Source organism: Stegastes partitus, unplaced genomic scaffold, assembly GCF_000690725.1.
Source record: "Stegastes partitus isolate 25-593 unplaced genomic scaffold, Stegastes_partitus-1.0.2 Scaffold25, whole genome shotgun sequence".
Lineage (NCBI taxonomy): Eukaryota > Metazoa > Chordata > Actinopteri > Pomacentridae > Stegastes > Stegastes partitus.
The window spans coordinates 491,804-516,518 of NW_007577756.1; the positions used below are offsets into that span (position 1 = coordinate 491,804).

At 43.1% G+C, this 24,715-nt stretch overlaps 1 protein-coding gene across 2 annotated transcripts in view; it reads right to left on the minus strand.

The window, feature by feature from the left end:
* pbx1b (pre-B-cell leukemia homeobox 1b) overlaps nucleotides 1-23,696 on the minus strand; it is a 69,611-nt gene extending 45,915 nt beyond the window's left edge. For both annotated transcript variants that reach the window (XM_008296965.1, XM_008296974.1), the window contains exons 1-2: nucleotides 23,248-23,696; nucleotides 22,322-22,395 (exon numbers count right to left, since the gene is read on the minus strand). In XM_008296965.1, the coding sequence (XP_008295187.1) occupies nucleotides 22,322-22,395; nucleotides 23,248-23,435 (262 nt within the window). In that variant the 5' untranslated portion in view covers nucleotides 23,436-23,696. The remainder of the gene's footprint in view (nucleotides 1-22,321; nucleotides 22,396-23,247) is intronic.
* Between the last annotated feature and the right edge of the window lie 1,019 nt (nucleotides 23,697-24,715).

Genomic DNA, 24,715 nt, shown 5'->3' on the forward strand with positions numbered 1-24,715 from the left:
ACAGATTCATCAACAGGACACATATACATACTTTTAACTTGAATGCAAAGATATTATCTTTCCAACCTCTGTTCAGATTCATGTATAACACACTTTGGCCGACGCTCGTGCAAATCAAAGACATGACTGGCTTTCATGTAGCAAACCACTTTACAAAGTGTTGCTTTGATTGATTGTGGATGCTGAATAAATCTTGTCAATTATCAATTAGGACATACTAATCCTCTGTCTTTTCCCAACCAGAGAATATTTATGCCTGTGGAAGACAATATTAAATTACTGCGACAGCTGACGCTGTTCACAGCAGCTTCACGTGTGCCGTAAACGGAGGACATGCATGCTAGCTCGCAGAGGCATTTATTCAAATTCTCCGACACCTTAGCTGGAAATCGGCTGAGCCTTAATTTCAGCTGGGTGTCAGAACACTTTATTTTGTCACCATAAATCAACAATGACCCCAGAAACAATGGGCCTATTTCTCAAAGCGAACAGCAGCTCATTCCACACGGCGGAGGGAGACTGTGACTCTGAATAAAGTACCCAATATGGCACAAGTGTTTACATGGATATCAATATTTAATCAGAGTTAAAGGCAGCCGCAATTCACAGAGACAATAGATGGAGTTTATATGGAGTGCCATTGCCATCAGCCAAACAATTTGTGGAGTTTGCATGACTTCCTTGGCACTTAAATGAAAAAATAAACAATGATCCAATCAAGGCCAAGTGGGATTCTGTACCCTGAGCCCGAACGCAATAACTAAATCTTCTTACATTACAAGTGATGAAGAGAATAACGTGAGATCCTGTCCTGTGTTTAGTTGATTCATCACTCATTTTTACCACTTCTATGGCAACCACCGCAGAGGACACTGATGTCTGTTGTTGATGTTATTGTTTGTCAGGCTGAGTCAATAAGTAACGTTTCAATCTGAGCCATTTGGACTTCGTTAGAGCTCCGATCACAGCCCTCACACATCAATCAAAGGAAACACTGTGAGCAAATGTGTCCCCTGTTATAATTGGATACAGCCCCTTTTTTCTATCACACAGTGACAGTGTATGCAGCGCTGGAAAACTGTAATGCAACCCGCAGTGAATCATTCTGTTTGAAGCGGGAATGTCTGCAATATGAAATCCATATGAATGTTTCAAAACCTCCTCCAAGTTTCCATTAAAGAAAAAAAAAAAAAAAGAATCTTCTAATAAACTGCCACAGAAAATTGTCACCATCTTTCTCTCCCTTCAAGGGAGGGATGTGAGGCTTGGCTTGGCTACTGTCCTTTGCATGTGGCTCCCCTCTCTCCTTTTCTCTTCCAAGGCTAAAGTTAAAAAAGAGCATCAAAATCCCAGCTTTAATAATTGAGGGAGAGACTGCAGGGTACTCTGCTCAGGCCTTCTTGATGTGAAGAGTCCTTAAAAGATGCATGGATGCCTCCCCAGAGGGAGATGGAAGGGCTTCATGGAGCCGAGGCTCTGTACACTTAAAGATTATGTGTGCATCCGCTAAAGCAAGATGACCAGAAAAATGCTCAGAGGACCATTATTCTCCACAGAGCGGTTTGAGGGATGGGCACCAAGCTGATAAGATACTATCAATATTCATGCCTCTAAATCAATTATATCCCCATGTACTTCAAATGCAAATCATTTGGCAAGCGAGACATTTTCAGAGTGACTCTGCAGACTACAATAATTGAATGCAGGATATACAAAGCTAGGTAAACAAGCACTTAGACGCAGACTTAGCTTTAGAGGAAGAGCAATAAGGATTCCAGTAAACATAAATGTGTCAGCTGTTTACAGCAAACACATTCAGGGGGTTTCTTGTTAACTCCGGCTGGAGCTCCAGCTATGCCTTTAAAATGTAATCTCTGACTCAGATGTATCGCTTTCTCCTCACCCCACCATTAAGGCTAGGGCCTAAATTATTGATCCCCCGCCTTCATCAGCATAGCAGTCACGTCCGAGCACAGGGGATCTAACTCCGGCTGTGTCCCCACGCTCCAGCCACTGAAATAATTAGGAGGAGTTCTCATTAAGGGAGAATGAAAGGTTGAGAATGAGAGGAGGGGAGAGCAGCCTGAGGGGCATTCTGGGTGTTTAATGTCTTCCCCTGGGCCTCCAGATCATTCTGATCAAATCCTGAGGCTGTGTCTAAAGACGACAGGCCGTGCCGCAGGAAAATATGCGCGCTGCGTGGACACACAAATAATACATCAAGACATCAAGAGAGAGGAGCGATGCATGAATAAAAATGCTGCACTGTGCAACCAAATTAATAATAAATTGTTCGGATTTGGATCGATAGCGTCAGTGCGTAACCTCGGCTGCACAAATAAGGCGAAAACGGCCGGCCAAACGTGCAGTGTGTTTAGCCAGTGTAGCAGTGGAAATGAAGTGGAGCAATCCCTGCTCAGCTTGTTTTATTTTAGCTGCTGAGGGAATCCACAGGGCTTTGGTGCCCCAAGGTAGTTTCCTTCTTAACGCTTAGTGAATCATACAGCCAAAAATTCTACACGCTGTCTCTATGTATGTGTGTACGCTTGTGTATGTGTGTGTGTGTGTGTGTGTGTGTGTGTGCTGCACAAGCAATGCAAAAACTCTGAAGAGAAAGGTTGAAAGTAAAAAAGAACATGAATAAATTGGCAATGGCAGCATAATGAATATTTGATTTGTAGCTATTTATGGAAACCGAAGACATTTTAGAATGTAGCTGCCAGAAATAACAATATGCTATATGTGCCAGCAGTACGCAGAAGCAAAGAAAAAAAAAATCACCTTTGATTTTGGGGAGTCTAAGATACATGACTAAATTAGACCAAAGAGCCAGCGAGAGTGCATTACAAAGAAATTGCATTGTCATGTCTCTCAGTGGAAGGAAACACTGAGCAGAGCCTGTAAACCGAGTTTGCAAAGGAGCGAGCGGAGGAATTTGCATGCTACACTTACATTCGTGCCAAAATGGCTTTCGCAACGACTAGTGAAGTCCATGAATCTTTTTGTCACATTGTGCTTTCACTGTCGGCTCGCCTCATGCTGCGACTCCTGAGCTTTCTAAGTAGCTCAGTGTCGAGGCCACACCCCTCGTTAGTGGGGAGGGTTCATTATGCAAATGATCCTGCTGGAGCGGTATCAACGAGGCGCACGCTCCGTTATCATTTTCTGCCGCCGGGGCTCTTCTTCTCCCCGATCGCTCATACGGAATCATGGCCTAATAGCATCCCATTAACATAATTGCCAGCACAACTAGTGTTCCGTGTCTCAGAGCCACTCTGCTGCTCTGCCAGCCGAAAAAGAGAGAAGAGGATGGGTGAGGGTGAGGATGAGGAGGGGAGTGAAGGAGGGAAGGGGGGGGGTAGAAAAAAAATTTAATTAAGCATTGGCCACTCCCTCCCTCAGTAAATGTCTGTTTTCCTTTCTTCTTTTTTCCCTCCAAACAGGGGGCGAGGGCAGAGCTTTTGTTTTCAGGAGACCTTGAGAGTCTCCCTGTGCTCCCGAGAAGCAGGCGAGGTGCTCAATATTCCACTGATGAGCTCACAGCAGACGCCAGAATCATGTCCAAACCCAGTCTGCCAGGCAAAATAAAATCCCCATTATTTTTTAATTAATCCTTAATTAAAATATATTACAGCGCCGATTCCGCAAATCTCTCCTAATGCGAAGATGCGGCCCATTCAAGCATATTTACACATCTTTAATTAATGTGGCACATTCTTTTAGTCTAACAAGCCATGGACTTTGAGCACCAAGGTGGGCCTGAACGCGGCCGTAACTGTGGAAGCGCGCAGGGGAGGCCCGTCAAACACTCCCACAAGACAACACAACGCCACTGTGGTCCGCTAAGGACGCGCCACAGGAATCTTTTGTAGCTGACGGCTGTACAGTCACTCAGTCTATTAAGGCACTGCAGCATCAGCTACAGCGGTGAGGGGAAATAGTTGCAGCAGGGAGCCATAATCATGTGCTGTGCTCCGCCTGCACGCTGCCATTACCACGCCCCCAGCTCTCCTCTCCGCACAGCCACCCGTGCTGCTCTGATGAATTGATTGACACCATTTTCCATCTTTCCGGTGCTGTCAGAGGAAGAGAGCGAGCCACACAGGGAGGCCTCTGACACTCCGCCAGCAACGTGGTCACTTCTGAAGGGTCTCGTCTGAGAAGCGGACATACGCTCTGCGACACAGCCTTGCTTAGCCGCCATATACGTTAGGGCTACACAATTAATGGAAAAAATGGGAGATCGCAGTATGACCAAGTGCAATATCCAAACTGCAGGAGAGGCAGTTTGTTGATGAAGGTGAGAAAATTAAGCATTGTGATGTACGGAAACAGACTTATTTTGTACAGGCCACAGGAAAAGTCTTTTGTTTCTTTCAGTTGAAATGAAATACAAAGATCACCGTTGGCTTATCGTGATTCAGAACACGATATCTGCCAAAATAACCACAATAGGATTCCCTTGTTTTCCAAACAATGCAATCAGCAAATTGCTAAGGCTGTCATTTAGACTACAGGCAGCATGGTTGACCTGTGGTTTTAACTGTTGTGTCAATGGTTGTACAATTTCACGGCATCCTCTCGGACTCCTGTCATTTTCATTGTCGATTAATCGATTGATCGATTAGTTGCTTGGATCTTAAAAAAAACGTCCAAAATGGTGAAATATGTCCAGAAGAGTCTCCTAAAGTCAAAGAAGATGCCTTCAAATGTCTCGTTTGTCCACAACCCAAAAGACATTCACTTCACTATCAAAGAGGAGGAAAGAAACCAGAAAATATTCAAATGTAAGAAGCTGGAATTACAGAATTTAGACTTTTATTCAAAAAAATTACCAAAATAGCTGGCTAACCACAGTTAATCAATGAATTGATTCATTGTTGCAGGTCCAGCTTCCTTCTAGTGAGACAGTCTCGCTTTTATCTCACATGGTAATGCTCCATCACATGTTTTAAGTCCTGTGAATAATGAACCGAAGCTTGGCTTTAAAGACTCATATTGCAAATCAATATCTGTCAGAGATTTCTCCATTCAGCCCCAATACACACCTTCTAAACTCATAAAGTCAAACAAAAGCCCACTTGCTGTACATGTTCCAACGTAGAAAACGAACGCCCATCATAAAACCTCCGTCGATATGGGGTGAATATAAGAAATGTGCTTCCCCACTGCAGCCTCACAGCTCAATAACACGTCTGGCCTCGTTACGCTTATCACAATGACAACTAAATAAGCACAATTAGCAGTCACCCAGGCATCCTCGCTGCTGAAGAATTCATTCCCCAAATTATCCCGGAGATCCCAAAAGCAACAATTCTTCATCAAGTAATAATCACACAGATCATAAACCAAAAAGAAGGTTAAAGCAGCATGTCGACATCAGAAGCAGCTCTTGTTATTACAGCATCAAACTCATTGCTGCACCAGAGAGGCGGTTTTTGTTTTCTTGTTTTTTTGTCTATTGTTTTTGGCTCATTCTTTTTTTTTTTTTTATTATTCTTTTTTCTAATTGAAAGATTAAAAGTTCTCAGTGGTCAGGAAATCAACACTCTCTCAGTAATAACCACTTAAAACAAACATGCACACACACAAACTGTTTCCTCTCTCTTTTTTCCCAGCCTGTTTTAATTTGACACCTTGAGCTGGGGTAACTAGGTGGGGAGTGAGGAGCCGCAGAGGAATTCATTAGGCGCGCCACTGCAGGGTCCTGGCTCGGAGCGTTAATGACATTGGAGGATAGGGAAACGAGACAGCCCAGACGCAAAATGAAATAAACATGAGGACTGTCAGTTCTGACAGCACCAGCAAAAGGGGACAGAGTCATTTGGGCCGGAGACCTTCAGCCCGTAAGATCAGACCAGACGGCTTATGGACCAAAACAATATTAGTGTGGGAGCACAATCATCCTCACCAGGCCCTTAGATTCACACTGACAGACACTGTGTGTGCATGTGTGTGTGCCAGCATTGATCTTTCTGGGCTTCATTCTTCATATCATTAAAAATATCCATCACTTGGCGCTCCTGCAGCATTCAGATACACGACTGCAATTAAATTATTAATGTCACAGCAGCCCCCCCCCCCCCCCCCCCCCCCCCCCCCCCCCCCCCTTCACCCGCCCACCACCATACAAACTGCACTCTTAATGTGGCTGCTGAAAGACATTAAATATACAGCAATCTTTGTCTGGCTTCACCGTGGATCACTTCAGACGACTACAAAAATAACACACGGGGAGAAAACAAGGCTGCTGCTGCTGCTGGCCGCGGAGTAAGAAGACACAGGCATCTGCGATTCGATGTCATTTCTTTGAATAAAAACGCGCCGGCAGGTAAATCGGCAACAGAACACGGACACGTTTGCTGCCAAAATGAAGGACAAGACACGAGATTCCCGATGAGGCTGAAGCTCTGTCGCCGGAATATAACTAGTCAGATTCCTCCACGGCTGCTTTTGTGCAATTAAGAAAAAAAAAAAAAAGTGTGTTGTCAGCTAAAAGACGTGGACTCCATACAAAGAAACAACAATGCATACAAAGGAACAAGTAATTCTTCCCGAGCACAACTGAGTATGGTCTGTGTTTGGAAGGCCTCTTCATGAGAGCCTTTTATCCCCGTTCCTCAAAGGACACAATAAAGCTGTCAGTCAGTGTGTCAGTCAGTCAGGACGCAGCCCCAGTCTGTAATGCTTTCGGACTGGGACAGTCTCCTCTGGTGGATGCTCCATATCTGACATGAGCGCTCTCACACGCTGATGGAACTGCGGTCTCCTGCGATATGGCGACTGTGAATGGGTGGCAGAGATCACCCTTCTTTCCAAGTTGCTCAGCTTCAAATATGAGGCTCGGTTGCAGAAGGCATCTGCCTGGATGAGTGAGGGGGAAGGCGAGAGGAGAGGAGAGGAGGGGAGGGGGGGGCGCATGTTGCTGACACCTGTCTCTCCCAGGACGAGCCCGCCTTAGTGACGTGGGAGTCCGGGTTGGCTGTCGGGACAGGCCCGAGACAGATATGACAGGGCCGCTGACAAGGGCCAGGCTGCACGCTGGGAGCAACACTGCAGTCCAACACAAACAAGCCTTCTGCTCCTCACTGGGCCTGCAGTGAGACCCACAGCTGGCAGCTGAGAAGCCTCAGTCAGTGTGAGCTGAAAGCAACGCTGGCTTCTCAACAATGCTAATCACTGTTGCATGGGTGAACCTCCAAACATAGACTGTATATAAAAGATAAACGTCGCAGACATGACATCACCCACTGGTCTGAACCGTTGTGAAGCCTCCAGTTTGGCATTTGGCCGTCGCCATCTTGCTCTTTTGAATGAGAACTTTAGGTCTCGATGTGAGGCGACCTGTCAATCAAGAGGTAGCGAAACTATAACCCGCTTTGTTGTCTTTTTGAATCTAAACAGGCTGCTGCTACCAACTGTTTTTCTTTCAGTTGATCTATCAGCTGTTGTACCAATCAGTTGATTAATGCACACGAGTCATTTCGCCCAAAAACATCAAGGTTATAAAAGAAGGACTTTAGCGGTGCAAAGCAGCAGCTTGGAGGTGGCTACTGGTCAACATGCAGTCTTATTGAGCTACTTGATCTCTTGACAACAACTATGAACCACATTTACGTTTGTGATCATTTAAAGTACTGCCAGACTTTGCAAGCCTTGTTTCTTTGGAAACTTTTACTGTGATCCATTGTCTAAAAGCGTACCACCATTGACTGAATTCAAAAATGACTCACATAATTAGACAGCAATAAGTGATACAGAACAAAATCAGCTGTTGTTACAATTCAGACTAAAAGAAAAGAAATTAAAAATATAGACGTCGATGCATTTTTAGCATCAATGTCATCGAGAATGCTAACTAATCATGGCAGCTCAGGACCAGAATTTACAAAATCGACACCACGCTGTATTCTAAAAGTCTTTAAAGTGCTGATTGAGATCATAAACTTATTCGGAAGATGTTTACTGAGGTAACAAAACAAGTGAGGAACACAGTAATTTTCTCCTGCTTGTTTGCAACCAGAGGAGTCGCCCCCTGCTGTTGGTTAGAAAGACAGCAGGTTTAAGTAGCTGTGCATTGGCTTCAGAGTCAGAGACTACATCCATCTTTTAAACACAGCCTGTGCCTCCAAAACAGAAAATCTAACGCAGCTTTATCTGTGTTAGTGGCAAAAGGCTCCATGCTTCTCACAGACTTCAAACTCGGCAGACAAAGAAGCGCTCTCCTCTGTGCTGGATCTGTTCATTATGTCAGCCTCGCTTGGCACGCTTATATTTCTGAGCCCCATTCCGAAGCAGACGCCTCCTAATTGTTATCGGGTCTGCGTTGAGACAGCGTGAGCAGAGAGACGCTGATAAAAAAAAAAAAACTCCCCCGGAGCTGATGAGACTTCTCGCAAACAGCTGCAAAACCCAACAAGTTGTGAGTGTGGAGGTACAGCGGAGGGTGTGGAGGCAGCAGCAGTGCAACTCGCTGTGCTCTCTGACCACACTTGGAACAATATGACAAATTGGCCTAGTTTTTCTTTTAATTAATCATGCCTTGCTGACAGCTACCTGTGCCACACATCATCATTAGTCAGGAGGAGAGGAAGGCCCAGCCACGTATAATAAGAGAGGAGGATACACCTCATTAACTAATTTTCCTCCATTTATTTTTTTTACAGCTACAAAGCGATGATAGGAGGAATATTTACACCTGAATCTTCATAGCTTGACGTCAGTTGATTTACCTTGTTTTACTGTCTGAGGATGGAGTCAGACAATATTGACAAGTAGATGACACATTCATATCAGTGGTTTTAGACGAAATATCCCTGTTCTCACATGATATCCTAAACAGGTTACTGTCATAATACTATATATATTGATAATCAACCACTCCTGTTTCAAAATAATATTCTGAAGATGTTTTTTAAAAAGTCTTAAAAAACAGACATCAGCATACTGACTTCCTTGTTCAGCTGAGCCAACCAGTGATGGACTACTAGCAACGTACGTCCTGCTGGCTTCCATTTTATCTCCAACTGAACTGGTTGAGATAATCTGGTGAAACTGTTGGATTTTTTTACAAACTGTATGAACACACGACTGCTCCTTTCTTGCCCTAAACTGGCTTGACTGTTGGTAATGTCCAAGATGTAGGTCAAAACTCTGCACATGTAGTCTGACTCACTGGATGCAGACTTCAGGTATTCACCTTCCAGGACTTTCATGTGCTGCTTTTAGGCTATCTGGGTGTTAGCGAACACACAAGCAAACAAGCATGATAGGACCTGTAAACTAATATTTTGTTGAACAACCCTTTGAGCCAATCATTGAGGACGACTATATGTGTTCAATTATAGTTATTCAAAACACAATCTTTTCCTAACCTTAGCCAAAGTGTACCTAAACGTCATAACACGCGTCAGTCTGGATGCAAACAAGTCAAGAGCTGTGCACTTCTTCTCTGCCCTCCATCTACCCCGACCACCTCCCGACCAATGTGGGGCTTCATTCTTCAAACAACAATGCTGCCTTTGAATGCAATCCAACACCTAAATGTAACTGGGAAAACTACTAAGTTGCTCATGAATGTAATTTCTAGGAGACAGAGTGGGTCAAATTGTAATAAACTGGAATCTTTCCTTGAAGAAACATTGAATGCATGTCACGGGATCTAACTGGCCTTTCTCTGCATCACTATAATCAGTCCGTTCAATTATTTGGACAATCATCTGCTCGCCTCCTTTCAGACTGGAAGAATGAATTTAATTAAAGGGCAACACACTGTCCACAGAACGCTTCACCGAAATGCACATGTGTGACAACAAAAGTCATTGTTCCAGTCCCTCACTGAGGACTGATGCTGCCTCTCAGGACTTGGAAAGCCTGCACATGATTGACAGCTCCATCTTTATAGAGGCCATCCAACAAAAAGGCAGAAAGAGAGAGAGGCCATCCCCGCCCACTGAGCTGGAGGCGCTCGGTGAGCAGTTGTGAACCGGGGAGATAAAAAATAAATAAAAGCAAAATCAAACGTCTTAAAGCAGAGAAGCATCAAATTCTCTTTTATGTTCAGGAACACTGACTCTAGGCGACTTCTAATTGGACTTATTGTTTATCACAGTCACTTCATGTTTTACCTTCCATGCAGGCATTTTAACAGCTATCCATATGTTGTTTAATGCAAAGTGTTGGACTTAACTTACTCATAAAGAGATAATTACCCGCCTCATAAGGCAATAAACTCCTCGTTACATGGAGGATCTTGTATCCAGAGATCATGAACCCGGGACAAATAAACACAGTGGGATTGATGGGGAGAGATATTTGAGGTGAGATAGACTACATGCACGTGGAAGCAGGGTTGATGGATATCATCTACAACATGAAAAAAAAAAAAAAAAAAAGGCTGTTAGGGTAATAGCCTTCCTGAACTCACACAAATAAATGTTCCACAGTCGGTGCTGACATAGTTAAAAATGAAGAGAAATGTAAAATTCTCTACAAGCTGTTAATATTTCATGAGTAGCCGTTCTGACACTGTCAGTGTCTCTGCCTAATTTGTATGGCACGCAAGGAGAGGGGAAGGGAGCAGCCGGAGAAGGGAAGGAAAAAAAAAAAAAAAACGGGAGGAGGAGAGGGTGGATAGAAGTGGAAGTAATAGAAGAAGATATAAGATAAAGGTGGAAAAGTGTCTCCAAAAAGACTTCAGTGTGTGCCGAGCTGGCTGACAGTGAATTTTTTTGGAAGTCAGCATGGTACAAAGAACATTTGAAATGGCCCATTTAACAGCACTGTACTCCACTCCCAGCCGATGCCACCATTTGCATACTTCATATCAGATGAAGATGGATGGTGAAAATCAGTGTCACTGAGATGAGCGTTTTATCAAGGTTACACTATCCTCCAAACTCCTAAAACCTCTTTATCTCATCTCTGTTGTCGGAATATTAACTTATCAACACAATCTCTTTACAGCGCAGGCGGCAGCAATGTGAATTTATCAGCTGGAATAACAATGACAGGGAGGCCAGCTGGCTTTTAGAGCTGCACCTAATGATTATTTGGATTATCAATTAGTTTCCTGATTTTTTTACATTAATTAATTAAGTGCTTAGTTTATAAAATGTCAGAAAAAATAGAGAAGTGCCCATCACAATTTCCTGTAGCCTCCATTGATATTTTAATTGCTTATTTTGTCCAGTCGACAGTAAAAAAAAAAAAAGAAGAAGAAGAAGAGGAGATACAGGCCAGTCAGAGCACATTTTCTGTCCACGCATGTTTTGATAGAATTTCTGATCACTGGAGCGCTGTCGTTGCTACGTTTTTGCATTAACGATGGCGTCAGTTTGCTGCCAACTAGCAAATACCAGCTCGTTTAATGGCACGTTGTTTTATTGCATTTTCCAGCCACGTATCTGCAGATAGCAGGTAGACACCGACCAACAGGCAACGGTGGCAGACAGTAAATTACAATACATCAAATCTGGAAAACTTCTGACTTCATCATCCGACCAAAAGAGCATTCCAGCAGGAATCTTGGACGCTACTGAGAAAATGCTGAAGCGTGTTTGGAAAACGGAACAATTTAGATCCAAATAAATGACGAGCCAGAGTGTGAATTACGGGGAAAACATGATTTGTGAATTTTTCTTTTCAGATAATGACAATATGCTGCTTTTGCAATGTATTTTTTTCCTAAACTTCAGCTTTTTCTTTAACCCTCTAAAACTGGAGTAGTTCCTTTGCATTATCTTGCTCATGTTACATTCAAAATTGAAACAACATGGACTTTACAATTAAACCTATTTATCAAGTGCCCAAAGACTTTACTAAAACTGGCAATAAATCCTGACCCTCCATACTATTTTCTTACTTTTTAAATGTGCTTTTATACTTGTCTCTGCGCTGTGCAAACACAGGCTGCAGTTCAGCCAAATGCTCCCTGATTTTTTTGTCACATGACTGTTGGTTGAGTTATTAATGGTTCCTTGGCTGTTTTAAGGAGTGATGATTTATTTATTTATTTTTTAAATTTTGGCTAAATAATGCATAGAAAATAAAGTGATTTTGACTTAACATAACTTTTTTTTTTCTGCTCAGATATGTAAATTCTTGTATATATTTGTTATCTTATTTTATTTTTTATTATCATAAATTATTTTATTTTACCCCTTCTTTTCTATAGCTATTTTTACTTTATTTTCCTATTTCTATTATTCCTTGCTCATTCCAAGGGCAACACCAACAGCCGAAACCAAATTCATTGTATGTCGTGTACGTACTTGGCCATTAAAGCTGATTCTGATTTTGATATAGGCTTAATTTTGTTTAAGTTTTCTAAAAGAATTGCACAGAGTGAGTCTTGGAAAAGTTGAAAATCCCAACGATTCCTTGTGTTCTTACAACCAACTGACAAATGGTGTCACGGTGGCAGTTTTTAAAGACAACGTGCCTTTCAAACCCGCCACTGGGTTTTGGGATTCGGAGGGTTAAACACAATAAAGTGTGCAAAAAGTGCAGGAGTCTGAAAACTTTCACAGAATATGTCTTCAAAATTATCTGTCACCGGTAAACGTAATTCATCTTGTCAGTGTTACAGCTATTATTCCATTTGTCACAGTGGTGTCACAGCACTGCAGCTATTATTGTGTGATAACGCGAGCTACGCTAAATTGGTTTGGTTTACTAAATACAAAGTGAATCTTTTTGTTCTTTGAAGATGACTTCAAGCAAAAATACAGATTCAAATCAAAGGGGTCTGCTTGTTCTATTTTTCACACATATGATTCTATAATTTCCCAAAAATCGAAAACAAACTGGCCACTATATGTTGTTTTCAGCACTGAGTGGATGCACAGATGAACAGTGATGTTTAGTGGCTTGCTTGGATGGAGCAGTGACCTCCTACGAAAGTATGAATGTGACCATTTCACCTCCTCTCGGACGATACTTGCCAGAACGCTGTTCAAATCACCATCTATCCGGCTCTGCAGTCCATGTTTAGTGAAACATTATTAAACCTCCTGTGTCAGCCGACAGAATCCTTCCCTTTGTCTGCATGATTAGCTCCTGGTTCCTCATTATGGAGGTGCGGACTGAGCTTCTATTTCAAGCCTTTGTGACTCCCACCTTTACTTCAGTCCACTAGTCATAAAAATGTCATGGCAGCTACAGAGCACACAGGCCACAGCGAGATCTAACAGGAATCACACGCTCAGGGCCAAATCCAGCAGGGCAGCCACGGCCAGTGGTTACACTTTAGAGGTCGGCGAGGAATCTCTGCATACGACTTTCCACACGCTCACCCTTTCCAGCCTCCTGACATCAGCCTGAAAGTGACTTCAACCAAGTGCACATCCTCCGCTCGCTCTCCCGGTGTAATGTTGCACCGCGGAGAGAAAATGACACACCATTTATAAAAACAGGAAGAAGAGCTAACTACGGTAAGCATAAGCTATTTCTGGAAGAGGATGTCTGCGAATAACAAAGAGCTGTCAGAATCTAACAGTCGCCGGTGAAATAAAATCAGTTAAAAATGAATTAAAAGGCGACGTCGACGCAAAGAAACTCCACGTTTTGCGTCTACGGTTCCACCTGCTGTGACCCCTGCTGATGCTGCAGACGATCACGCTCCACGCTTTGAGTTCCCCACCACGTCGCTGGTGTCGGCGCTGGGAAGGCATCCAAACCCACAATACATTTCTGCTATGGAACATTTGTTTCCTTTCAGGGGGGCGCCAGGTCCCAACATGCTCCTTCTACATTTTTCTGTCCTGCCACATTGCATGACAGTTTATTTTGGGAAGCGCAGGTTGGCACCTGAGACACAAAGCTGACAAAGCACTCGGTGTCACTTCAATGAGGCCAGTTGGTGCCATGACAATGCCTCTGGCCATGCAGTCCTACAAGATGGACAACACTGCGCTGAATATCTTGGCAAAGTAGGAAAAGAGGCATCAGCTGTTTGCACAATTTCATCTTCAGAGGGGAATAAAGCAACGTGCAGACTGCAGGTCTGTCGCAGGAGGGATTCCACCTCAGATTACCGGACGCTAATACAATCTGAACCGGTGTGATGGACTGTTCACCCGCTGAGGGTGTTTCCTTGGCTTCCACCCAATGCATGCTGGGAATAGATCCAGCACATCCAGCTCCCTAAATAGGAACAAGTGGGTAAGACACAAGCTGGATGAATGAGAATCCGGATGTATGCAAAAAAAAAAAAAAATGCACACATTTTCTCACTGACCAGCAAAAAAAACAACTATAATTTAAACTAATTCACATATTTAGAATGTCTTAACTGAGCAACAGGCTAGCAGGTAGTCATGTCGTACCAGGCTTAACTATATTCATGATTTTTTCATCTAGTAAAATCAAAAATGCCTCAATGCTCATTTTGGGCAAATGTCGATGTTATATCTTAAACCGGGGCCACACTGCAGTACAAAGCACAGCGTTCTCACACTGACTGAATGGCAACTTTCGTCATCCCTTTTTTTTGTTAATGAGGGCTGCACGATACGTCTTCCACCGTCAACACTGTGACGTGCACAACAGTCACATGGTAAGAGCTGCGTTTGGAAGTAAAGCAAATTAAGTCAAACACATCAGGCTTTTATTTGGTTGCCTAATACAAAAAGAAATCTTCTCATTTTCCATGACTAATCTGGCAAACATAGATTTTTCCGACAGCAAAATTATTTCTTGAGATTTGTGGGATACATCGAGTCTTTTGAAGCTTGTTGACATCGAGTGTTTTCACTGCAAAATGAACCAAGGTGAGAAACACTGAAACGGAAGATTTAGTTGCGAAAGTGAAACGCAACTTCAGTTGTCGGGCTGCACAAAAATGGAATATTAATCACAGTAACGATTTTGGCTTCTCACAATTAAATGAACACCATCGACTGAGATATTGACATTTAAAACGCTCCACTCGTAGAAAACAGCCCGTGTAGATAAAATCACTTGGTTTTCAGCTTGGATTAATCTGACATTAGAAGGACTTGTTTCACGTTTTTGCTTGTTTGCCAGCTTGGAGGGAAACACTGTTTATCCTTAGAGGGAGCGAGTCCACCTCCACAGAGCTCGTCATGTTTCTACTGTAGCCCACCCTGGCTTTAAGGAGGGCCACTGGTGATTTTACAATTAAGCCACTGTAGGTTCTCCTACATGCTTAGAACAAGAAGAATCAGGGAGCTGGCTGCAACCTGCAAACTCACTAACAGATGACTGGGTTCTATCTGTGCCAATAAATATAAATATAATGGATATATTTTGGGAATTTCCTACCAAAAGTGACCATTTTAGACTTTTACTTGAAGGTAGGAAGCGGGAGCAACACACCATGTTTACTTCCAGACATCTGCTCCTTTTGCATTCTGCTTCCCGTCTTTATTTGACTGAATTAACTCCAACGACAAGAATGAGAACACTGATATTTCCTTTGCAACACACAAGACCCAGTCCAGTCTTTGTTTACCATGAGAACAGCGCAAACCCCCATTTACTGCGCAATTACAGTTAGGATATAGCGTAGGTGCAGCTTAATTTTGGGCATATTTCCCACTAATCGCCCCTGTGAGCGTGTTTTCATCAGAGCTGCTGGAACGACAAAGAGACGAGCAGCAGCGGTGGAATTGCGACCTGCATTAGTAATTACGAGCCTTCATGGGATACTTATTGTAGCTGCTGGTGAGGCTGAAAGAAGAGTCAGCAGATCTGTGGACGCCACTGCTGCCAGTCACGGAAATCTAAAGGAGATTGACGATACACAGCACCCATTGAGCGTTGTGCAGATTTGCGCTGAGATGTGTAGTTGTTCAGAAAACGCTCATGTGATACGTTGGCCTCGTAGCGGGACCTCGGAGTTCGGTTTCCCAGTTGTGGGAAATCTAAAATGCTACTTTCCAGAAAATGAAGTGTTGTATAAATACACTACCTGCCACACACACACACACACACACACACACACTGACTCCTGACTGAGCTGTGCCTGCGTATCCTGTTTCTCATAATGCAGCGGCGACCGAGTGCAGATAAGATTACTGACTACTCCAAAAGCCTGTGTGCACACACTCAGAGGCTCGCACTGTAAAGTGACAGAGCAACTGCTTTGCTGTGTTAAATATCAGATGCAAATGAAAAGAGAAAATCTATCATGACTCTAATGTGGCCTGATAGGAGGGGGCGCACTCTCCTCTGAGGAGCCGAGCGGTGTGAGGAGGGTGATGTATGGAGGAGCTGGATGAGAGGTGAAAAGCGTAGCGAGACGGACGGAGGGAGGGGTGGATTGCTGGGAGGGAAGGGAGGAGGTGAGGGGCGGCGGAGGTGGAGGAGGGGGGGCCAGGCAGTCCTGCCAGACTCCTGAGAGCCCAGGGCAAAAGTGGAATAAATGTTGATTAGTGTTGATTTTGTCCAACGAGCACCCGGCAACTGACAGTGGGACTAAGCTGCAGCGAAAGGGAACCATTAATCTTGGTCTGGTTTAAGTAGTGTATATTAATTTGTGTCATTTCCACTACGTGGAGAGAGGCCTCTCTCTCCCTCTCTCTTTTCTTTCTCCCTCCCTCCAGTGTTTGAAAGCTGTGGCAGCCGAGCCTCCTTCATAGTGAACATACAGTGGGAGCCTGGAGGTGGCGTCTGCAAGTAGCAGCAGGGGAGAGCGGAGGAAATGAGATTCCAAACACTACATTATGGAAAATGAACTCCTGGGGGGTTGGTATGGCAACCACATTCAAATGTGCCATTGCATGTTCAATTTAACGTGCATAACAAATTTGCAGACTTGATTAAATTCGTAACATATTAAGGAGGCCGGTATAGAAGAAAAAAAGCAGAGCAAACCTGCAGGGGCTGAGATTGCACAGAGAGCCTTGATCGAGGTAAATGGCAGAACAGTGATATTTTAGCCATCGTTCCTCGGCGCCGAGCGCAGGAGTCGACATTCAGGTAAAAGATTGAGGCTCTTTTACAAGTCTGCTTGGATCTTGCCTTCCTTCTGTAATCTCCGCACTGGCAGGGCTGCTCGGAGCTAAATGTAATTTTTCTACAAACTGCATTCCAGTGGCCTTCAGCAGAGAGGGAAAAAACCATTCATCAGTTCAGGAAATTCAAAAGTTAAAAATATAAAAAAATATATAAAAAAAACGTGGTAGAGCTTCCTTTGCACAAGGATGAGAGGAGACGATCACGGCGCAGAAAGAAAAGCTCTCCTGGAAAAAAATAGATCACTTTCCTTGTACATGTGATGTCAGTGTTAATTACCAAATCGCAGCACAGTAAGATTCCTATAATTAAGCTCCTTAATATGATTAACATGTATCAATTAGGCGACTGACAATTTGCATAATGTATAATGTAACCACATTGTTCTATACTGTAATGGTATTAACTCGCCATTTACAATGCTGTCACTCACTGATGATTCTGTGATTATGATTCTGCATCAAATACAGAGCAGAAAAGTCCGTATGCTGGTTAATCACAACACATTTTCCCCCCAGTTGTCGACATCCTCGGAGCAGAATTAGACTCCAGCTCTTCCTCTCTCTCAGTGGATGATTAAGCAGAGAGATTGGGGAAACAGCTGTGGCGGCGAGCTTGGCATTTCTCTCCCCCTCAATGCTGCTGTATCAGCACGGGGGAGGAAGGATAAGAGGAAGACAAAAGCTGCACGTATCGCTGTCCACCGAGAGACGATCACGAGAGGGGAGGCACGGCCCCGTGACATCCAACGCCGCCATGTAATACAGTGCACGGGAGGCGACGGGCGCTGTTACTACCTGCTGGTTTTAAGCTCGCGCTGACTCCCAACATGCAACAAATGTTTTTACAGCTGCGCTAATGTGGCTCTCTGCAGCCGTTAGCTAACCTGAGAGTGTAACCTTCTGCTGTGTGTCGCCACGTTAGTGCTGAGCCGGAGTTATTATTACCAACTGATTTAACTGGCATGTGGACAAAAGCAAAAGTTTTGCTAGTTGATTAATGTGTTTAATTGTATGGTCTTGTATTTGAGGATATTTTTCTCAGTGCAAAAATACTGACTGTTGATCACAACTTTCCACAAAAGTGATGTTTTTTTTAAAATAATGGATGAATTTGCTCCTTTTCTTTGTATTACATGACAGAAAATGTTAAAATTATTGGGTTTTGGATTGTTGGATGGACAAAACAAGACATTTTTCAACCAAATGATTTGATTAATCGACAAAATAATCTAGTTTCAACAACTGTAAAACTTATTTCAGCGGCAGAGATCAAGTTTACAGATTTAAACTAAAAAGAAAGTAAACAAAACCTCACACTGGAGATGAGAGCTGCAAGAATCAATCGACTAATCAATTAGTCGTCAACTACAAAACTAATTATTAAATATTTTGATAATTGGTTTGAGTAAAAATTCTCGGATTATTTTTTGGTTCCTTTCTTCTGAATCTCTTTGGGTTGTGGACAAAACAAGACATTCGAGGACATCGGCTTGTGATTTAGGCAACAATGATGGATGTTTTAGCACCTTTTTACCGAAAAACAACTAATCAATCAGTCGAAAAAGAAGTCAACGGGTTAATCAATAATGGAAACAATCATTAGCTGCAGCCCTGGTTGTGCCGGAAAAGAGAATATTTGGCTTTTTTTTTTTGCTTCGAAAATGATTTATCAAAATTGTCTGCGATCCATTTGCCATCAATCATCTTACGAGTAAATTGACCAACATTTTTATCGCTGCACGCGGCTGTTTCACATTTTAAAGATTACATCACACCGGATCACCTTGAAGGCTGCTTCAAAGTGTTTTTACAGTGACGTGCGGCGCTGCGCTGACTTCAGCCTCTGTATTACAAATAGGCAGATGCCAAGCAAGTCAATGTAGTGTGGGCTTCCATGCACCTTCCATAATCAGACCTCTGGCTCATTTCATCCTGTCAAACACTGCTCGGCTGCCCTCTGTAAAACACCCTATTTTCACCCTTCAAAAAATAACATTACATCACTCGGCTAGTCATTTTTATAAATGGAGGATCCCCTAGGCTTGAAACCTTACACTACACAAACACGGGCCACGAGAAAGCTGGCCTTTTGTTGAGGTTGAGAGGAAAAAAATTAAACAGCAAGTCAGAGCAGCACATTTACTGAGCAGCTCAGTCAAGGAGTGGTTTTGTTTGACAGTGCCAGAGATTTATGATGTTGATGAAGTGTTTACAGAGGTCAAGGCGGCTCATTTTCCAAATCAGTTTGTCAAGCATTTGCTTATCTAAAGAGGCGTTTTCATCAATCATGGAAAAAAAAAAAAAGTGACGCTGAAGACCCAGACAAAACAGCCCACCTTAAAAATATCTGTAACTAAGATAGAGAGATTATTTGACATCTCTATATTTACCAGCCTGTTAACTTTAAGAATTCAGTTAGTGAGAGGTTAAGGTTTCATGGCCCAATAGCAGCGGAGTCACACTGTTGGATATATTTTTGGAAAGTCTCTGTGAGAACACTAACACGAGCACACCGCCGTTGCTAGGATGAACGCTAACACAGACGAAACCCTGCTGCTTTTACCTTTGCTCCACATTTTTTGGACACATACAGTCTTATAATTAATATGCTTTATATATTTCATGCTTTGTCTCCTCTTAGGAATGCATTATGCCACACACACACACACACACACACACACACTTATGCGCAGCGTCTGAAAAACAGCATTCCTTTGAAGTAAAATAGACGGCCCAAATATGCCTGGAATGAAACTGGGTAAAGACAGAGCCGATGTCTGTCAAAAAAAAAAAAAAAAAAAGGAACAAAAACAAAACAAAAAAAAGCCATTGGTTTAAATAAAGTGTTCCTTCCTTTCTCCTTTCCTCCCGGCTGTTGCTGCACTATTGTGCTTGTTTATACTGCACAATATTTCTGTTGGCCATCGCTCACTTCATCCCAGTAAAAATACACAGAGCGGGTCACAAGTTCAGGCCCTAGATCAGCGCTGGCATTGTGTCCTGCAGGTGCTGTCAGCTGCTCCGGGGACGGCCAGGGATGGAAAATATACAACGAGCAAACAGCAGATCTGTGGCTACACACTGTCTCTCTGCACTCTCGATGGTTGTGGGGACAAAAAGTTAAAGCGGCTCAGCTGCAGCTCGGAGGAGTCACCGGAGGATACGCTTTCAAATATTTAAAGTCGCCTTGGGTTGATTTAGTGCTAATTTTAGAAGTGAAAATGACAAAAGTAAAACTCACGAGCAAACAAGAAGAAAAATAACTGAGCAATAAAGTGCTAAATTTATACTTCTTTTTTTTTTTTCACTGCAAACACAACAACACCGGCTCTGTGACAAAAGAGTCAAATACTTTTCCCAGGTTAGCGGAACAAAAATCAAGTTTTCGTAAATAAATATTAAAAAATCTAAAGTGAGAAATTTGAAAATTATTCATAAATAAGTCGCTTTGTTTTAATCCACTTGAAAAGGAGAGTGAGCCACTAGATGGAGCAACAAGCTGCGACTTTTACAAAACAACTAAAATTCAAAAACTTCCGTCTTTCACTCACATAAGGTCAAACTGACAGTAAACAAGTTGTGTCAAAACCTGCACTGCAAAATAATTATTCTAAGCCCGAGTTATGTATTCTGTATTTAATGAGGTGGAATAATATTTATTTTCCTATTTTAATCATGTGTATGTTTTTATTGTTATATGGTAAGAAACTGATCATCCTCACACTCTTTACTTAATTTACACTGACTCTCACTGCACTGCTAAAACTCAGTGGAGTGATGGTGACGACAGAGCAACAGTCTGTAGGATTGAGACTATAAACACCAAAAAGTTTGAGAACAAATTAGCAAATTCAAACTGTTAAAAAAAAAATCAATCCGCAGCATTAATTCTACTAAATGTTTCCCACTAAAACTGGAACAAAGCTACCTGGATAAAATGAAAATGTGCAACAACATGACAAGCAGCAGATCTCCTGCGTAGAGCTCCACAAGCTGCACCTCGTATTTATAGGTTACCAGCTGAAAGAGAAAAGAAAAAGGGTGTGCAGGCAGGAAGAGGTCCAAGTTACTTTGTACTCTCAGCAGAGCCGAACTTTGGATGAACTCCGTGAAGCGCCAGGGAGTAAAACACTATGCATAACTGTGTCACTCCCCCTCCGAAAAAACCTACCAAGACAACAAAAAGAGGAGCGAGCCAGCAGGCTTCAAAAGGCCCCCCTGCTCTCTCCTGAGGCAGTGGCCGATTCAAGATAAACTGCCAGGCTTGTTGCAGGGGAGGGGAGGGCTGGGTGGTGGTGGTGGGGGTTTAGGCAGCGAGGTGAACTTCAATGAAAACCTCAATGAAAACATCCATGAAAGCACCAGGCGAAGGGTGGGATCACACACACGAGGAATAAACAGTCGCCGCCGCCGCCACAAAGGTCAAGTATGAGCAAGTGCAACTTTGGAGACAATGAAAACAATATCGTCTTCATCCGCCACCCATTCCATTTGATTTCATGCACTAATGAGTGTGAAACACACAGAACGCGCCGGCTCTCGCAGTAAAACCGGCATGCTTTGGCAACTCAATATCTCAAAACAGTTGTAAGTTTTGAAGAGTCCTATGGCACATAAAGACAGGCAAATAAAGGACGAGATGCACGCTATCAGTCTGAAGTGCACTGGGTTCTATCTGTGCCAATTTCAAAAATGTCACGAGGAAAATGATTTGGAAACATGACTTACGCCTCCTATGTTACGTTATTTCTCTCCTAGCAATTATTCTGCTGACATGCTCTCTCACAACTGCTTTAATAGAGAGACACAATACATAATAGAAAGAGACGTATTCACCAGACTTGACAGTTAACTCACAAGGGGAGACATCAACGTGCTTGTGACAATTTTTGCTCAATACTCTCTATTATTCCACAATAGCATCAAAAAAAAAAGAGGCCCTCATTCATATTTTGACACAATAATTGATAAGGACTGTTGGAAGTAATTGTCCACAGTTTTCTATTGTGAAACTGCTAAAACACGCAGACAGGAGGAAACACACGTCGTACATGTCACTGAAATTTATATGGCGAATTGTGTTGTGACTGAATATCCAACATCAGGTTCACCAGTGTGAATTTGAGGCTGAATAGCAATGATTGATGATAAAATACACGCCGACACACACACACACACACTCTAACACACACTCTCAGACAGCAGGTCCTGAGCCTCTGAGGTTGTTTTTTTTTTTTGTACTATTGTATTCCTTTGGCCTGGGTCAGGACAGTTGGAGGCAACGACAGATCGGTACTCTGAGGTTGTGGATTCAGGGCGCAGAACAAGTAAGAACGTACCTGTTTTTTCTTTGATTTCACACAAGACATTGAAAAGAGCTGGCTTCATTCTGTGACAGTTGAGAGCGTGTTTCCTGAAACAGAATAAAAAAAAAAAAAAAAGTGGCTTCATGAGCAAAAGGACAAAACAGAGTTTCCAAATTACTGCTAGTGATCGTTCTCCTTTTTCAGGATAAATACAACACTTAAATTATAATTAAAAAAAAAAAATATTACAACTATTTCCTCATAGCACCTGTATGTCCCCACATGTGCTCCACTGATTCAATTTATTCAGCTTTATTTATTTTCCTCATATTTTAAAATGATAGTTTCTGATCTGACCTGCTGTGCCACAACAATAAAACAAAGCTTCTTTTTTTTTTTTAAAGTGTGCAACTTCAGCTTCACATGGATGGAATCTTAAATTATGTCTCACATGCAAGAAAGTTGTTTTGAATTTGCAGGAAAAGAAAAGAAAGCTGCAAAAGAACCACTTGAGAGCCAGTCTGGACTGTCTGTTACTCACTAATTTCTTATTTTAGACTAAATGAGGAGCTTCATCTGTGTTTTCCAATAAATGCAGCTTGACTTGAAGTGTTTTAAAAAATACCCTCACGTTGGCAATAAACCCCATGTTCATATTACACTTTAATTTTCTGTTTGAGCGGTTGTCGAGTTATTTTAATTGGAGCTTCTTTTTTTTTTTTGGTCGGATTTGGCACAAGGCATTTACAGTCACATCCACTCTGTACACAGTGTCATTTTCTATTTTTTTCCCCCCTCCAAGCACGCGTATGTATATTTTCTCGTGCGTTTTTTTTGAAATTTTTTTATCTTTTCCCGATTTTCTTTTTATTTGATTTTCTATTGGAGCCCAGTTTGCCGCCTCCTCCTCCTCCTCCTCCTTCTCCTCCTGACAGCGAACAGGCGCACGTCCTTTTTACCTGGCTTGGGCTTCGTCCAGACTCTGATCCGTGATGGTCATAATTTGCTGTAAAATGTCTCCAATGTCCTGTTTCCTCCCGTCGCCGTCCGTTCCTCCGGTGCCTTCCTGCATATGCTGCGGCAGGCCGGGGTGCCCTGCCATGCCTACCCCCGTGTGAGAGTGCATCAACCTCGGCTGCTCGTCCATCTCTCTCTCTCTGCTTCTCTTCCCCCCTTCTTATCTAATTCTCTGTGGCGCTCTCGCTGCTGAAATCCTGCAAAAATACATAAAAGAAGAAGAAGAAAAAAAAAAAGGAAGGGAGGAAAAAAAAAAAACTAAAAAAAAAAAAATCCCGATATTTGCGCCGCGCACCCGGGGGGGTTTCCACGCGTTTTCTCGCCGAGCAGTTTTTTATTTTTTTATTTTTTTTTGGAGAAAAAAAAAAGAAAAGGGGGATTTCAGAAAAAGGGGGGAAAAGCGGAGAAACGAGCCCTCCTGCTCTCTGACTGTCTCTCTCTCTCAGCTGGTCGGAGCTGAATGTGAAATCTGATCTGAACTGCTGCTGCCTTCACTGGAGAAGGGTGTGCGTAAAAAGAGAGAGGCTGCTGCCGCTGCTTTCTACTACTAACATGCACGTTTCTTGTAATGTCGCGCAGTGATCCAAACCCCCCCTCCTCCTCCTCCTCCTCCTCCTCCTGCTTTCTGCCTGGCAAATTACAGAGGAGGGAGGCATGAAGAAGAAGGAAAAAAAAAAAAAGTGGCTGTGAGAAATAGGAAGTGTGGATTTATTTCACTCACTCCATCCTCTTGCTTTTGTCATGTACAGTACAGGCTGGGCAGGCTGGGCTACACAGCAGAGAGCATGAGAGTCAGACTCCGCCTACGCGACATGATTGGGAATATACTGTAAGACCATTTAGCCCCACCTTGAGGTGCCTCTCATGAAACGTCGATCATTGGACTGTATGAGTGGGGATGCAGAGGAGAAGCTGGGAGATGGTGGCTGCTGCTGCCTTTACAAGCAGGGAGACAGTGTGAAGTGATGGATGGAGCCCCAACTCCAAATAAATAACAGCGGCTGAGACAAGAGGTCTGCTTTAGTCTGTCCTTCTGACCTCCGCCGGAGCCCCCCGCTGGCTCCACGGGAGACCATTTCATCTCCAAGCCGTGCCAAGATAAGGTGCACCAATCAAAACTATTGGCCGGGCCCTTCTCATTTGTTAAAAATATTAGCTGGATAATGCGCGCCAAGATTTACGGCCGCCAAAAGTCCATCCGCCGATGAGACACGTAATGAAAAACACCTTTCGGATGTCATTAATATTTCATGTTTGGTATCATAAACAGAGTCCTGCAGTCAGACATGCTTGTTTTGTTGCAGTAGGCACTTTGTTCATTCATTTTCAGGTATGTTGCAGGGCTCCGCTTGGCTGACTTTGGCAGGGTCCTCCTAATGTAAGGCGGTGACCCATGTTGCGCAGCCAAGC